Source organism: Petaurus breviceps, unplaced genomic scaffold (genome assembly GCF_028583685.1).
Source record: "Petaurus breviceps papuanus isolate PSGF00001 unplaced genomic scaffold, PetGlider_PUasm1.0 90397, whole genome shotgun sequence".
NCBI classification, from domain to species: Eukaryota; Metazoa; Chordata; class Mammalia; order Diprotodontia; family Petauridae; genus Petaurus; species Petaurus breviceps.
This window is the reverse complement of record NW_027187239.1, coordinates 763,659-781,000: the sequence shown is the minus strand read 5'-3', so window position 1 is coordinate 781,000 and position 17,342 is coordinate 763,659. Positions and strand designations below refer to the sequence as shown.

At 53.8% G+C, this 17,342-nt stretch overlaps 2 protein-coding genes across 2 annotated transcripts in view; one reads left to right on the top strand and one right to left on the bottom strand.

Annotated features, from left to right (window-relative positions):
- The first annotated feature begins 19 nt into the window (after positions 1-19).
- Positions 20-991, top strand: LRRC10B (leucine rich repeat containing 10B). The gene has a single exon (XM_069108535.1). It carries the CDS (start codon positions 20-22, stop codon positions 989-991), a length of 972 nt encoding a protein of 323 aa, XP_068964636.1.
- Positions 992-10,287: 9,296 nt separating this feature from the next.
- The window catches only part of SYT7 (synaptotagmin 7), an 88,627-nt gene continuing 81,572 nt past the window's right edge, over positions 10,288-17,342 (bottom strand). The window contains exon 12 of the mRNA XM_069108568.1: positions 10,288-15,971. Within this exon, the coding sequence (XP_068964669.1) occupies positions 15,867-15,971 (105 nt within the window). The 3' untranslated portion in view covers positions 10,288-15,866. The remainder of the gene's footprint in view (positions 15,972-17,342) is intronic.

The following is a 17,342-nucleotide window of genomic DNA, read 5'->3' as shown; positions in this document are numbered from 1 at the left end:
CGGGGGCCATGAGCGCAGGATGGGCATCGCTGAGTCCACGCTGGACGAGCTGCCGTCGGACGTGGCGGAGCAGCTGAGTAACGGCGAGCAGCTCCTGGAGCTGAGTGGGCGGCGGCTGCGGCGCCTGCCCGCCTCGGTGTGCGCCCTGCTCGGCCTGCAGAGGCTCTACATCAGCGGCACGGGCCTGCGCGAGCTGCCCGACGAGATCGAGGAGCTGCGCGAGCTGCGCATCCTGGCGCTGGACTTCAACAAGCTGGAACACGTGCCCGAGGCGCTGTGCCGCCTGCCGCGCCTCAGCCGCCTCTACCTGGGCAGCAACCGGCTGCTCGGGCTGCCCGCCGACTTCGCGCAGCTGCAGAGCCTGCGCTGTCTGTGGCTCGAGGGCAACTACGTGCGGCGCTTCCCGCGCGCGCTGCTCCGCATGCCGGCGCTGCAGTCCCTGCAGCTGGGCGACAACCGGCTGCGCGGCCTGCCTGCCGAGCTGCCCAGCATGGTGGGCCTGCGCGGTCTCTGGCTGTACGGCAACCGGCTCGAGGTGTTCCCCACCGTGCTGCTGCGAATGGGCCGCCTGCGCATCCTCGACGTGGACCGCAACCAGCTGGGCGGCTTCCCCGACCTGCGGCCACTACGCGGGCTGCGCGTCTTCTCCTACGACCACAACCCCGTGACGGGGCCCCCGCGGGTCCTGGACACCGTCTTCCTAGTGGGCGAGGGCGCCGTCGAGCGCATGGCCGAACGCGACGAGCCGCCACCGCCGCCTCGGCCGCCGCGCCCCCGGCCAGCCCCCGCCCAGGTGCTGGGTCCGCTACCCGCTGTGCGCTCGGAGAAGCAGGGGGAGGAGGAGGAAGAGCCAGAGCGAGAGCTGGACTTAGAGGAAGAAGAGGAGGAGGAGCTGGAGGAGGAGGAGGAAGAGGAAGAGGAAGAGATTGCACTCTGTGCAGGGCGCAAGCCCCGGGGCCTGGGAATCCCCAGCAAAGGCGAGCCCACCTGAGCCCTCCAGGCCTTGACTCTGTCGACTTTGCTTCTTTCCAGGTCCCAGAGGGTACCTGGACACCAGTAGCAGCCGACCGGGGTGGCTGCCCACTAGACAGTCCACCCACTGCTTGGAGGAATTAGTCCTCCCAGGCTGGGCAGCCCAAAGGGACTCCCCTTTCTACTGCTGCCTGGGCCTGGAACTCTGGTGAACATCCTGGCTAGGGCTAGGACTTCCTGGGGCTGCCAGCGGCTTTAGGACCATCATCTCTCACTGGGTCTGGGGAGGACCATCAAACATTCTCCTGATGGCCACCTCCTTCCTCCTCTCCTAAAGGTCACTACCTCTCTCATGGGGCCTGGGAACCACACACCATCTCCTAGAAGCACCTTGCTCTGAAAGGCCTGGAAGCAGGTACCTTCCTTCAGAAGAGGTCCTTTGGGGGCATGTTCGCCTCTGCCTGGAGCTGGAACTGGGACATAAGAACCAGGCTAATTAGGCAGTATTGAGTAAGGCAGCCTCAAGTTTCTGGGGCCCAGGAGGCCAGGAAAGGCCTGTGTTTAGCACTGAATCACCTCCAACCCTCCATGGGCATCCTACATACCTCTTCAGGCTGTTGGAAGACTGGCCACCTAACCAGTATTCAGCAACAAGGAAAGGAAGAATCCTGCACCCCACTTTTCTCAAACCCTTGGCCTTCTGGAGTTTGGAATATCACTGCCTCTCCCCCCCCCCAACCCCCAGAATGGGAGCTGTTCCTTCCAGCTGTCAAGTTTGAAATGAAGCTGGCATTCCCATGTTGGGCCTGCGCTAGGTCTCCAGTTCAGCTGCCCCTGCCCCCCAGAGAGGTTCTCTGTGTGGTGGGAATCTGTCACTTCCCAGCTGCCTGCTCTTTCCATGCCCATACATGGGCACATCTGGGGCAGCTGCTGTGAAGCAGGAGGGAATGGGAACTACTGGACCTGCCTCACTTCCTCTTTCCCTCCTGGGCCAGGGACAGCCCAATCCAAGTTGCCCCCTCCCTATTCCCCTCGGCCAGGATCAAATCTCTACCATCTGAGCAATAAAGGGAAGGTATTTGCTAGGTCAGAGAGGGCCGGGGCTGGGGGTAACTCAGGGACACAGTCAGGGGACACAGCGACCAAGTAGAAGAAAGATATTCTTTAAAAGAAAAATGATGTCTGTAAACATAAATTCTATTTCCTGGAGAAAGAATCCCAGTTTCCCACATGCCTGTTTATTTATAAGCCCTGGGAGATTGCTAGGTTCCAGTTAATGTGTGTCCTTCTGTTTCTCTCTGGTGGCCTGGCCAACTTTGGCCCTTTCCCTATCATCAGCCTCCCCCACTCTCCCAGCCAGCCAGCAGCCCTGCCATCTGTCTGTCCAGGCTCAGGACTGTGTGCCAGGCACCACCGCTTTGCTCTCCTTCCATCTGAGCTGGGGCCCGTGGGGCCAGCCAAGTGCTGACCAGACCTGCCTCCTTGTCAGCCTGTGTTCTTTTACTCTGTTCTGTGTCAATGCAGCCTGGATTCAATTGGTCTAGACCCCGACCTGTCTTTCTGCTTTGAGTCTCTGGCCAAGCCCTCTCTGGTCTGTCTGTAGTTTTGTTTTCAGGCTCTAGGCCCTTGTGGTGATTTTCTCTTAGCCCAGATTTTCCTGGGTTTTTTCCTGCCCCTCTCCTCCCCACTCTTTTATCCCACCCCCACGCCCCCTTGATAACTTTGTCACTCCTCTGTACCGTCTCTGTGTTCTTTGCCTTTCTTCCTTCCCTTCTTTCCGCCATCTGGCCTCTGCTTCTGCCTCTGTTCCCCTTCCTGTGCGCGTCCTTCTGTCTCTGCTGCTTTCTGTCCCGATCCCTCTCCCCAGCGCTTCCTCAATATTCGTGCCTCCACCTTTCTCTGCCCATTCTTCCTGCCCCTGTTCCCTTGTCTCCCTGGTGGGTGCCCCCCTTCTGCTCCCCCTGCCACCACTTGCACTGCCTGCCTGCTCCTCTGTGTGTCTTTCTCTCCTCCTCCTCTGTCCCTGCTCCTCTCTAGCCAGCTTGGTTTCTCTCTGTCTCTACCTGTCTGTCTTCTGCCTCTCCTCTTTGGCCCTTTGGTCTGCCTTCTACGTCTGTTTCACTTTCACAATTGTCTTTGTAACTCTCCTGCTTAGCAGGGCATTTGGTACATAGTAGGTGTTTAACCAGTGCTGATGGATTGATGGATTCATCTGTCCCACAGCCTGCCTCTTCCTTCCTCTCCACGTCGTTGTCCTTCTGTCTTGCTTGTCCCCCGCCTCTCTGCTCCTCTAGCCATCTCCTGACACGTGTGGTCCCTCCCTTCCTCCCAGATGCTGTCTGTCTGTCTGTCCCCAGCGCCTGCCCTTTGCCCTTTCTATTGGCCCATCCCCCACGGCTGGGTTCTAGTCCCTCCTGGACTGCTCTCTCTGGCCTCTCTCTGTCCCTCCTTCCCTCTCTGTCTTTTGCCTCTCACTCCCTCCCACCTCTGCTTAGTCCATTCTCTTCCTCTTTCTTCTTAAACCATTCAGGAAAAACAGTTACGCCGAGTGAATAAAAAGCCTTCCTGATGTCATGGGGGATGATGCCAAGGCTTCGTTGCTATGGCAATGGGTCATGAGCTTGGACTGAAAGGTCAAGCCTTGCCCAGTCAGGCTGGGAGGGAGCCATGGGGTGGGGCAGGGAGATGCAGATTAGAAGCTGATGGAGAGAGATGGAGAAGTGGAAGCCGTCCTCAGGAGTTCAGTCTGGCACTGCCTGGGGCAGGCCTCCTCTGCTGCCTCAGAGACTCATGCTCTGACCTTGAGAGGGAGGAGAGGGGCAAGGGGATTCTTTCCCTTCCTGCCTCAGTGGTCCCTGGAGGGGCTGTGGGCAGGGAAAAGATGTTCTGTGGTTCTTCTGTGCCAGATGTAGGGAGCAAGCTGCTCACAAAGGGGCGGGAGGGGAGCCCTCATCTCACAGATATCTTGGCATATGGTCCGTTTGGGATTCAGCAGAGACTCGAGTTTTATTCCCTTACTGACCTTGGGCAAGTCACTTTCTTTCTGGGCCTCAGTCTTCTTCATTTGTGAAATGAATGGGCTGGATTCAGTGATTGCTAAGCTTCCTCCCAGCTGTATCCTGAAGGATATCCCAGCCCAATAGAAAGGAGGGGTGGCCACAGAGGACCAGTCACACTAGGAAGGTAGCTAGAGATGGCAGCTAGGGCAGGTGATGGGAGGGCCTTGATTACAGAAGGAACTGAAAACTTTATTGCCACTTTTCCATCACCATGTCCTCCCTGTTCCTGATGTAGCTCCCTAGTACCCCTTGTCATGACTATGGCTCTGCAGAACCCCCTAGTATGATTCCCAATGGTGTTTGGAAGACTCCCCCACTCAACCAATATATTGGAAATGGCTGCCTAAGTGTGGTTCTTTTCAACCCAGATGGAAGCTGGATGGGTAATGGGGAGGGAGGAAGAACAGGTTGTTGCCATGACCCCTTGCCCCAGCTCTGCCTTTGGCCCATCCCCCACTGCCTCTCTTTTTCTGAAAAGACCAAGGCCCTGTGCAGCATGAAGGCTTTCCTAGCCAAGGATTTTCAGCACTTGCATGTCTCTGGAAAGGTTAGATCGGGGATTCTCAATCTGTTGTCCATGGACCCTTGAGTGCCCCTCGAACCTCTCACTCCTCCCAAAGGAACCCATGGATAGATTTCTGGGGAATTGTGAACTTGGATGGGAAAAAATCTCTATTTTTGATTTAATTGGTTTCTTATGCAATCCTATGTATTTTACACATTTAAAAACTTGATTTTGAGAAAGGTTTCATAGGCTTCATTGGCAAAAGGGGATAGGCCACAAAAAAGTTAGAAACCATTAGAGGCATTAGCTGAAGTGAGCACAATATGGAATTGATGGGCTTTATGGGACCAAGGAACATATTGAATAACATTCTCATGAAACTGTATAAACCAGTGAGTAGGTCAAGGCTATTACCCCCCTTCCTACCCCTAGCTCCCTCTTCTAGGGTCCTTCAGGCCTGCCTGTGGCTGCTGGGGCAGCAGCTCTGTCCTTTGCCTTGACAAAGTAAATGATACCCAGAGCTGGGGACATTCCCAGGCCAACTGGCATGTGGACAGGGAGGCCACTGGAACTGTCTAACACATCTCTGGGTCTGACCCCAGTCGCTTCTCCTGCACTCTGGTCTGGCATCACCAACCCATTGTCTCATGTCAAGCAGGATGTCCCAGAGGCATCTCAAATACAACCTATCCAAAGTAGAATTCATGATCTTTGTCCCCAAACCTGCCTTTTTCCAAACTTCCTATTTCTGTTGTGGCTGTCCTAGGCAGGAAAACATTCAGAGTATCCATCTGGGGTGCCCTGGTGTTTTCAGTATAAGCTGGGACCTTAGATGCTGAGGAAGGAGTAAGGGGGAAAGAAGAGTCAAAGGAGCTGTGTCCTCACTTTAAAAGGGAGGTACCAGCAGGGAAGCCTCTGCCTGTGTCCTAGCTGCCAGCAGGGAGCAGATTGGGGGAAGAGAGCTGCTTCTGACAGCTTTCCTTGGCTTCCTATGTGCCCAGTCCTCAGCATCTAGACATGAAGGGCTCACCAGAGTAGTTGGCTGTCCTTGGACCCATGGGCAGCAGGGATAGGGCATTAGAGAGAGAAGCAATGATGTGGGGAGCTGTGGGCTGAGAGAGAATTCTATGGAGGGGTCTGCAGAATAATGACCAACATTTAGAGAGTTCTTTAAGTTTTGCCAAGAACTTTTACATAATATGATCTCATTTTAGCCTCACAACAAACCTAGGGGGTAGATGCTATTACTATCCCCATTTTAGTGCTGAGGAAACTGAAGTTAAGTGACTTGCCCAGGGTCATACATTTTGTAAGTGTCTGTGGCAGGATTCAAACTCAGGTCTTCCTAATTCTCAGACCAGCATGCTGTCTCCTGGGCCACCTAACTGCCTCTTAGTAATTCTCCTCTTTAGGTCTGGGTCAATCAGATGATTCTCTGGCTAAATGACCTTGGGCGCATGCTTCAGTGTCTCTGAAGCTGTTTCCCCAACGATAACATTAAGAGATTGCACTCAATGGCTCCAAAGTATCTTCTAGCTCTGCCATGGATTTATATGTAGATGCCTCTCACACCTGCACCTCCAGACCCAGGCTCCCTCCTGGGTCCAGTCACCAACTACCCATCAGAAGTTTCTAGCTGAATGTCCTAGACTAGAGACATCACCAACTCAGCACGGCCCAAACAGGTCTTGCCATCTTTTCCCCAAACCTATCCCTCTTCCCTCTTCCAAGCTTCCTAGCTCTGGGTTCCGCCCCCCTCCTCACACCCCCCTACTCTACCAGTCACCAACTCTTATAATGTCTACGTGAACAATCTGTCATGTGCGACTTCTCCTTTCTTCTAACCACTCACTGTCTCCCTTCAGGCCTTCAGCCCCTCTCACTGGCCGGAGACAAGGCCATCATGAGAGGCCTCCCCGTCCCCTCTCGTCACCCCCAAACCTCTTCCCCACAGCTGCCAAAGTGATCATTTTTAAGCATAGCCTGACCTTTAATCAACTCTAATGGCTCCTTTTGACTTGAGGATAAAATATCAAATCCTTTTAAAGCCAGTTTGTTCCCAGCCTCCTCATTAAACCTCAATCCCCTCCCTGCACATGAAGGTCCCATCGAGCTGGGCCGATCTCTGCTCCTCGGATACTGCATCCCCTCCTCTGCCTTGGCCCCAGCCTGTCCTTCCTGCCTACGGCACAAGCCCTCCTTGCTTTCACCTCAGAGTCCCTCCCTTTATTTTATTTTTATTTTTTTGCTTTTTGGAGGGCAATTGGGGTTAAGTGACTTGCCCAAGGTCACATGGCTAGCAAGTGTTAAGTGTCTGAGGCTGGATTTGAACTCAGGTCCTCCTGACTCCAGGCCCGAGCTCTAGTCAGTGTGCCACCTAGCTTCTCCAGAGTCCCTCCCTTTAGAGGCTCAACTGAAACACCCCCTTTGTGCAGAAGACCTCTCCACCCAAGGGCCCTCCCTCCCTCCCAAACTGCCCTGTACTTTGTGTGTACCTACATATATTTCTATGTGCACTCTCTCCCCAAGTAAGCTCCCTGAGGGCAGGGCCAGGGCCCTTGGTGATTAATTGGGTGCCATTCTCTGTTCTGTGTCCTTAGGATCAAAGCCTCATCGTATGACAGGCCTAGAGCCGGAGGGGTTTCCCTTCTGGTCCAACCTCTCCATATGAAAGACTTGGGGTTGAGTGGTCCAGAGAGAAGTGACTTGCCCAGGGTCCTACAGATGGGAAGTCACAGAGCTGGGTTTCCGACTTGGGTCCCCGGATTCCAAATACAACGCTCATTCCGTTGTAGCCGGCTGCCCTTCCTGAATATTCCAAGGTTCCTCCCAGCTCTTGGGCCCCTCCTAGCTCTGAGTCTCTTCCAACAACACAGGCCTACCGGCTGCTTCCCAAACATACTTCTTGCCTCCATTCAGTTGCTCAATCCCCCCACGTCTCCCATGCCAGTAATGCCCTCCCTCCTTATTTTTACCCATCACAGTCTTCCTTTATGTGTACACCCCCCCCAGAAGTCTTCTTCTGACTCTGATTCACCTCTAACCCTCCTCAGATGTTCCCAGACCCCTCTGTCTGCTCTCCCCTGTATCTGTGTTCTTGGAGTGTCCTCTGCCCCTCCCCGCTTCCCGGTCTCCAAGGACAAGGATTCTGACCTTTTCCCAGCTTTGTCTCCCAGATGGAGCAGATGCTCCCCACCCCACGGGCCTGGCGGCATCCTTGGCCATCATAGGTGCTTCTGAACTGTTTGCTGACTGTCACCAAGAAAGTGTCTGCCAGATACTCTCCTTGGGTAGAGAATGATTCCCCCATCTCTGCCTCAGCCCCCATCCCAGGATTCTTCTGGGTCAGCAAAGACACTTAGTCTGCACCTTCCCTGGGGCAGGAGAAGGAAGCCTGGGCTTGTGTGGGTAGGGTAGCTGTGAGCAGTTCTGAGGCTGGTTGGGGTGGGGTGGAGGTACAGATTCTATGTCCTCTTCCCCAGCTCTCAAAGTCTCTGACTAGCTGGGTTTTTTTTTTTTGGGGGGGGGCCCTGGTGATAGGATGCACCAGCTGTTTGGGTGGTACCACAGTAGGACTTTCTGTTTAGAGATGGTCTTCTGCCCTCCCCTCCCAAACCTGCTAATGAATGCACCCCTTTGGGGCCATTGGGAAGGAGAGGGCAGGCTAGAATCAGTTCAGAAGCTCCACCTCCCTTTCCCAGACTCCCCAGATTAGTCTGACATTTAGGTTAGCCCATCACCAGGTTAGCCCAGCCACCCAGGTTAGCCCACTTGTCCCACAACCTGCTTCCCCAAGATGACCTGGGCACTCTTGGATCCATGGATTAACATTTATTCACGCACCTGCAGGTGCTGTACAGAACATTGAGTCAGACAGGGGTCCCTGCCCCTGGGGTTCACAGTCTAAACAAGACAGAGACACACAGGACACAGACGAAGGGAAGGGGATGGAGGCAGGGGACATGCCCAAGGGAAGGACAGATGGCCCCAGAGAGCCAACACCTAGAACACAGAGGTGGCTTCAGTCCCATCCCCTTGATTTTGGGTGGGGGTGGGAGGAATGGGGAATTGTTCAGGAGAAGCTTCCAAAGATCAGGGAATATAGAGAGAGTAAGGACATGAAGGAAGACAGAGGAAGGAGGAATAACCCGTTGGGGGAAGCGAGCCTGGCCTGCAGAATGGGGTTGGGCTGAGCACAGGGGCAGATGAGCTGTGTGGGAATAGAAGGGGACCCAGGATCAAGGAGGGCACTGGCAACCAGGGCAGGAAATCCTCCTGCCTCAGATCCCACGGTGGGCTCTTGGGGTCACCAAGGCAGGACTGGGAAGGACCTCAGAATGGAGGGGGGGGAGTCTAGTGACGGAACAAGAAGGGCCTCTGATTCCTCTGGTCCTATTCCCTCATGGGCCAGAAGTAGGACCTGGGCTCTCCCTTTGAAAGCATCTTGCCCAAGGCCCTGAAGTGTTAAGTGGCCAGGCCTGGCACCTCCAGGCCTTTGAATGGGCAATACCTGAGCACCTGGACTGGTCGGTGTTTTGTGTGTATGTTTTTTTTTTCCAGGGACTATTTTCCATGGGAAAAACTCAAGATCCTGGGCCTTTCCTCCCTTTGCTCAGGGCCGAGTTATTTGGCAGCTGCCTCCCATGGCTCCTCCAGGCCCCAGGAGAACGGGGTCATCCCGAGCAGGGAGGTACGGCAACTATTCTAGCTACTTGGACTTGATAGTCCCAGCTCCCTTCCGTCATTGCTTCCCTGGCTGGGGATCAGCTTCCAGAGAGAAAAAGAATGAAGTCTGAAGGGATATGGAAACCCAGCCCGAGCGCCCAGTGCCCAGTGCCTAGTGCCCAGTGCCGGGCAGGTACGAAACAAGTCACCCTCACTGCATGAGGACTCTGGAATCAGGGTAGGGGGAGGAATGAGGGTGGGATGGGCAGGAAACTGGACTGGAATTTCCTTTTGTGCTCATGAGGGAAGCTGATTTAGCACCTTCTTCCAAGAAAACCCTGAGCACAACTCAGACCTCAGTTCCTCCTTGGGAGGGCCGGGGTCTGGGGTGCTTATTGCCCTTTTGGGGGTGGGGAACTGAGGCCCAGAGAGCAGCGGTGACTCGCTTAAGGTCACGCAGTCAGTGAGAGGGAGGAGTCAGGACTGGAACCCAGTTTTCACAGGCTTGGGGCCAGCGCTCCCTCATGGGCTGTTCCCCAGAGCTGGGGTGGGGGAGAGAATGTTTGTTTGGCTATTGCTATTTCTGACGGGCCCAAGACCACCACGCCCAGGGCCCTGCCCAATTCCTCCTTTCTCCCCATTAACATCTGGGGAAGAGGAGGTGGCTATCTGTAACCAACCAGGACCACAGCTGGGCCTCCCCTTAGGGTGGTTTTGGTGGGCACCACCATAAAACGCCACCCCCTGCTCCAATCCTGGCTGGTCTGCTCTGGCCCAGGTGTGGATCAAGGGGTAGTGAGTCTGTCTCCGTTCCTCCTGGGGGGGAATGGTAGTGGGGAGCTAGGACTGCAGGGACACAGCAGGAGGCCCTAAGGTGCTAATAATTCCCCTTGGGGGATGATAGCCAGGGAACCAGCAAATGGATCTTGGAGAAAGAGCCAGGGCTGAGGCCATATTCCCCCCAAGGCCAGAGACAAGGTGTGTGGTGAAGAGAGCCCCAGCCTGCCCCACCCCACCCCATCTCCTTCACCTCCTTCTCTTGGGGGGCGGGGTGCTAAGGTACGGCGGAGGAAGGAGCCAAGGCCCTGCTTTTTCACTATCCTTTATTAATCAGAACGGCCCCACTCCACAAAAAGCAGGGGCCATTCCCACAAAAATATGAATCTGCAAAGAGGAAATCTCGCTGGCTTAGAGGGTGTGTGTGGTGGAAACAATTTTTATGGTTTTTTTTTCCCATTAGTTTTTCTTCCTTTCTCTTCGCTGAGAATGTTGAGGTTTGTGGTTTGTTTTTGTTTGTTTTGTTTTGTGGTGGTGAATTTTTTCTTTTTTTCTTTTTTTTATAAAACACTTGATGGAATAGGACTCAACAGAATAGAAACAGCAGGGTCCCCACCCCTTTGCTCCAGCTGGGCTGGGGCTGGAGGCTGACAGAGCCTTGTAGGCCCTTGTCTCCCCCGTCCCCTCCCTCAGGTGCATCACTAGGTGAGGGTCTGGGGGTGGGGAGAACTCTGTACAGCAATTACAGGAGAATGATCACAAGAGAAAAGGCATACCTGAAAAAGGTAAGAGCTGAAAACTCCAGCGTCCCCCAGAGACCACAGATGACTCTCACACCCTAATGGGGACTGGAGGGACCCAAGACACTGGGGCACCTTGGCCTCAGGGCAAAGCAGGCCTCACTCTCAGGGCAGACAGAATAACACTTTGCCCTTGGGTCGCCCCTTCAAAATCCAAGGGCATCGAGGGCACCCTGGACACAGGCTTCCTAACAACCTCCACTGTGAGGTAGGTGAAACATTAACTGTTACCACCATTTTACAAGTGGAGAAAACATCCCTGGGGTGACGTCAGTGGGGCTTCTCCTCTGTCCTGTCACACCTACCTCTGGCCAGCTCCTTGCACCCTGACCCTATTCGGCTCTCCTACCTAGATGGCCCGCTGGGCACCCAGTGGTCTGAGGACAGGCTGGGTGCCCTGTGCGTGGTCTCATCCAAGCCTCAATCCGATAAAGACCACAGACGGGCTGGGGCAGGGAGCTGTCCTTTCCTTCTTCCCTCCCTCTCTCAGCTGTAATGACCATGAAGTAGAAACTTCATCAGGGACAGGAAGGGTTAACAGTGTAACCCAAGATGCAAGGTAAGGGGTAGGTTTGGGAAGGATATGGGAGGAGGTGGAGGAATCAGGGGGTCCCCATCCCTGATCCATTTAGTCCCCCTTTCAGAAAAAAAAGACGCCACCTGGAGAGCATCTTTGCATCTGATTGGCTAAGAGCTGCCCAGGCCAAGCACCAAAACGAGATGTGCTGGACCTGTCCACTCTTAATACGATTTGGTTAGACCCCAGCTGGGAATCACTAGCTAAGAATGGCAAGGTTGGGGGCTTGCTGGCTGGCTGGTCCCTCCCCACCCCCAAGGAGGGGGAGGAGGGAAGAAAGGGGGAGACTCAGGAAGCGCTCAGCTGCAGAGCCTGGCCCGTTAATCCTTCATGCACCCTCCTCTAATCCAGTCCCCCCAGACTCCAGACTCCAGGGCTCCCACTCACTACCAGACCTTAGAGGCTGTCTGGTCTGAGCCCCTCTTGTTATAGAGGGAGAAACTGAGACCCCAAGAGGAGAAGAGTCTCTCCTGATCAGCTTCCTCAGCCACAGTCTCTTCTGTCCTGCTGAGCCTCCCTCTGCCTTCTCCTTCAGCTTCCCCTGAGGGCATCACCCCCCTGTTCCACTGCCCCCCTTCACACAAGCCTAAGACTTTGTGCCAAGGATGGGACCATAGAATTTAGATCTGAAAGGACCTGAGGGAGACCACTCTCCCACCGCCCATTTCACCAATGAGGAAACAGAGATGAAGCCACCTGCCAAAGGTCACACAGCTCATAAATGATCCAGGAACAGAGTCCAGAGCAGAGGAACCCAGCTTTTTCATTCATTCCTTTGCAGGAGAAGAGAATCCTAGACTGAGCAGTGGAAGATCAGACCTTAGGTCACCTCACCCAATCCCTGCATTTTTCTCATGAAGATACTGAGGCCCAGAGAGTCAAGTGATTTGCCCAGGGTGACAGAGGGTGAAGATGAGAGGCCAGAGTTATGCCCTGGCAAGGCTGGGAGTTATTATCTGTGATGGAAGATGGGTCAGCACTAGAGCCCACTAAGACAGGCTGGGGGTGGTGCTGAAGAATCAAATCTGATTCTTCTAATCTCTCTCTAATTCATGTGTGACCATGGGCAAATTACTTCTGCTTCATTCCAAGATACTCTACATTCTAAGTGTGCACCCTCTGGGTGCACCATTCTATGCTCCTTCCAGCTCTGACATTCTCCGTTCTGATGGCCCTCTGTGTCTTGAACTGAGGCAGCTGGACTGGATGAGCTCTCCAGCTCATTCCAACTCTAGGAATCTGTATTCTAAGCAGAGGGCATAGCCCAAGCCTCCTCGACATGGAAGGTGGGAAGCTACCCCCAAATCCAAAGACCATTGACTCACTGTAGACCTAGGGGATGGGTCTCTGAGGATCACCTCCAGCCTTTCCTAGGGTGCCCTTTCCCACCCCGGGCATCTGCTTTTTCTTCTCCATTCCATGCCAACTTTTCTGCTGGAGAGTGGGCAGGAAGAGGCTGCCAGTCCATGATGTCTATTGCCACCTGGTGGTCAATGTTGGGAACTGCATGTCTACTCCTGCTCCTAGGGGACTCTGGCTTTGTTGGTGGTCATCAAAACCTGCTCCTAGGGTGGGGGTGAGCTGCCTTTCAGCTGGGATCACTCTGTCGCCATCAGGGAGATGGCTACAACTTTATGGGAACCAGGCAGGGGCACTGGCCTAACCTCATCATCTCAGGGAAACTTCTGATGGCTCCATCCATCCATCTCTTGACAAGGAGTGGGCAGAGAGGAAGGGCAGAGGTGGAGAAGGGAGTGACAGAAGAGGCACGGCCCTCTCCAGCTCCCAGGTCCTAGCTGAATGGGTCCTCCTCTGGCTTAGCATCTGGGCTCAGGCAGGGAGGGGGAGAGGAAGCTGGGACACCAAGGGCTTAGACTAGATGACCTTTGCGGTCTCTTCTAGCTTGGACCTTTGAGGTTCCATGGTCAGCTCAGACATTTCATGCTCTTGCTTTGACCTCTTATGATCTACTATCTGAATGGCATGGCATGTTCTATATCCTAAGGTCTCTCTTAGCCCTGACATTCTGTGCTTTCCTCCCTCCCCCCCATTCTGAGGTTCTGTGTTCTAGAGTCTCCCCCAGTTCTGATCATATGTAGGCCAAAGTCTCTTCCAGCTCTGACAATCAACGTTCTAAGGTCTGTCCAGTTCTTGTGTTGGACATTCAAAAGTCCCTTCCAGTCCTGGCCATCTATGTTCTAATGTTGCTTTCCAGCTATGATGTTCTGCCTTCTAAGGTGCCTTCCCGGTGCTGGTATTCTGTGTCCCAACTCTGACATTCTATTTTTGAAATTCTCTCCCAGGTTGAAAAATCTATATTCTGAATCTATATTCCAGCTCCTAAAGTCTCCATTCAGAGTTCCAAGGGCTCACGCAGCCCTCTCATAGCTACACTTTAAGTTCCCTTCCAGCTTGGACCTTTCACGTTCTGTACTCTGAGATTCTCCGTTCTAAGGTCCCCTCCAATTCTGACAGTAGGGGAGGGAGGTAACAAGTGGGGTAGGCACCTGGGGAAGGCTGGGAAGCAGGAATAAGGGGTCTGAGAGAGCCGGGGAGAATCTAAAAGGCTAGGAGAGATACCTGACAGGGTTGGAGGGAGCCCTTTTCCAAGTGAGAATGAAGGCAATGGGATCTTGGAAGCGGGAGGAGAATGTGGGACCACTTAGTAGGAGAAGAAGGGCCAGGACCCACTTGAAGGCTCCCGAAATGGACCGAGGTCCACTTGGGCACTCTGTATCCATGCTAGGGGCAGTGGCTGGGACTAGCCTACTTAAAAATTCTCAGAAATGGGGTCACCCAGCAAGGAGATGACCCTGGGGGGATTGACTATTTATTGGAAGAACCTTGGAAACTTAGCTCCCATGGAGGTGATGTACCAGGTTGGCCACAGAGCACTCAGAGGCTTGAACTATGGTTATGGAAACTGACAGCTGTTGGTCTGGGCTGCTCTGGGGAGAACATGGGGCATATGGAAGCAAAAGAGAAGATGGGAAGTGGGATGTAGGGGAACTAGGACCAGATTTGTACAAGTGAAAAGACTTGGGTTTATATCTCAGCTCTGTACTTGCTACTGCTGTAATCTTGGCTCAGTGACTTAACCCCTCTGGGCCTCAGTTTCCCTATTTCAAAAAATGAGAGGGTTGGGCTAGATGGCCTTAAACGGGCCCTTTGAACTCTAACTCCTAGGATCCTACACCTATTTTTATACTAAAAAAATGCCACATGTACTAAGTCTTTTTCATACACACACAGTTTCCTACTTCATGGTTTAGAAGGAAAATGAGAGCCAGCATGTGGATTTTCTGCAAAAGCCCCATTCCATGGTGGGGAGAGCCAGAAACACAGTTTGGATCATCCTGGCCCAGATAATTCAGACATAATACCCTGGTCTCCAGGAATTGGAAGGCAGAGATTAGAACAGGAAACAGTATTCTTCTTCTCAAGCCAGCACGAAGGCTCAGTCTTTAAGCAATTAACAACACTGGACTTGGGAATCAAAGGACCGAAGTTCGTGTCTGAGCTCTGCTACTTATGTCTTTGAGCGAATCTGGGCATCTGTTTCCTTATTTGAAAAATGAGGGGCTTAGAAAAACTGTCTTGTAAGGCTCCTTCCAGCTCTAGATTCTAAGATATGATGGGATATTGGATATGTGGGACAAACGAGGCTGTCCCTCCTCCTTTCTCTCTATCGCCTTTCTTTTGTCCTTAAGGATGCCCCTTAACCTTTCTCTTCCCTTCCTCTTTCCCTATCCCACCATCTTCTCTGTATCCTTTTTCCTTTTTCTGTATCCCTTACCCTTTCCAAAGCCCCACCCCTCAGCACAACCTCAGGACCAGCACAGCGAGCCATCTGGAGCCCCCAACGGACTCCCCACACACTCATCCACGCGCACACACAAAAAGGTTGAACACAGCACATGTACACAGGACCTCGGCTCTGAAGCCAGGCTATTTATACCCCCTTGGCACACAGGGGCCCCCAGACGGCTTTAAAAAACCCAACACCCCAGAGGGGAGGAGGGCCATCCTGGCCAGGCCAATCGCCATGGCCTTACGGTGCCCTCGCCCACTTCAACCAGGGTCTGGCTGAGGCTCGGCCAGCCCACAGCTCCAGAAGCCACCTTAAAGAAAATGGCAGACAAGTCAAGCTCTGCCAGGTGGGACCTCTGGAGGGACCTCTCTGTCCTGCCGTCTGTCCATCTCTCTGTCCACCCATCTTTCTTGCTCTTGCTCTCTCTCTCTCTCCCCCCTCCTGTTTCTTTAGTGTCGGCGAGTTGAAGAAAAGGGGCAAGCAGGAAAATGGCTCCCAAAGGCCCCCCCAGTTGGGGGGATGGCGCTTCCTAGAAACATGGCCATACTGAGTCCTGAGCCCCCTCCCTGGCTGAGCCCACAGGGGTCCTTCCCCCCACCCAATGGGGGAGCCACGCCCGGGGCGTTGTGCATAAAGTGTGAAGGCGCGACCCCCAAACCATGGGCCCACAGCCCCGCCCCCGGGCCTCCCCAGGCCCTGCTCAGGCCTTCAGCTGGTGCCACTGAGCCACGGGCTGCCGAGGACGGGCAATCATGTCCTTCCAATGCTTCACCTCGCCAGGACCACTCTTCCAGGACAGGTAGATCTGGAGAGAGGAGAGGAAAGGGCGGAACTGATCACTTAGCAAGCATTTATTAAGCACCTCCTATATGCTGACACTCTGCTGAGTGAGCCTTTAGTCTATCACGGGAGATAACACTCAGGAAAAGTGTGAGTGTGCACAGTATGCGCAGTCATTGTCTGAAAGCAGGTACTAACCGCCAGGGAGCGGGTCATCAGTGAGGGCCTTCCACAGCAGGGGGTGGGCAAGCCGACCTTGGAAGGAGACTAGGGTAGCTGAGAGGCATCCCAGACAGGGGGATCAGCTTGGGCAAAGGCATGGAGGCGGGAGATGGACTATCCGAAAGGAACAGCAAGAAGCCCATTGGGGCAGACTGTCAGATGTGGGAAGAGGAGGGGTGTGTACTACAGTTGGAAAAGTGGGAAGGGGCAAGGTCACAAAGAGCTTTGAATGACAATCTAGGGAGTTTATAGTGGATTCTAGAGGTGAGAAGGGAGACAATGGAGTTTCCTGAGGGGGGCCATGACAGTCAAAGCTAATTTTAGGACGATCACTTGGCAGTGTGCAGGGAGGCCCACTAATGAGCTAGCACAGCAATCCGGTTTCTGACCCTCCAGGGCTGTGTGACCTTTCAAAGGGGGGAATAGGGGGGAATAATTTTTACAGGCTTTCATAAGAAAAGCACTTTGTGGCCCTATAGAAATGTGACAACTGCCAAGGTCAGAGAATCACAGATTTGGAGTATCTGGTCCCACCCCTGGCTTTACAGATGAGGCCACTGAGGCCAAAGGGGCTCAGGTGACTTGTCCACAGTCACCCCTGCAGGGAGCTAGTTCAGGAGAAACCAGGCATCCAGGAGAAAAGAAAAGGGATGTGAGCCTAACCGGGAGAACTAAGATGACCTCAGCATTGGAAAGGAAAGAGACTGCCAGAGACTTCAGGGCTCTGCTCAAGTTCAGGCCCAACCCAGTACTCCAGAGAACCAAGGAGCAAACAGGTTGCCCACCCTTGGGTGAGAGGGGAGGGACTCAGGTGCAGAAAGGGCCAGGTGTTTCCAGGCAGGATTGTTCCAATGCAAATTTGTTTGGCTTGTGTTACAAAGAGCAGGGGTGGGAAGGAGAAATGGGTGCGGGTGTGGAAAAGGGGGAGGAAAGGAAGGATGAAATGTCAATGAAATACTAAAAGATGTAAAGGTTCAGAGGGGGACACAGGCAAGCAGGGCCATGTGAATTCTTCCTTCCTTCCTCCCTCCCTCCCTCCCTTCCTTCTCTCCTTCCTTCCTCCCCTCTCTCCTTCCTCCCCTCTCTCCTTCCTCCCCTCTCTCCTTCTCTCCTTTCTTCCTCCCCTTTCTCCTTCCTCCCCTCTCTCCTTCCTTCCTTCTCTCCTTCCTCCCCT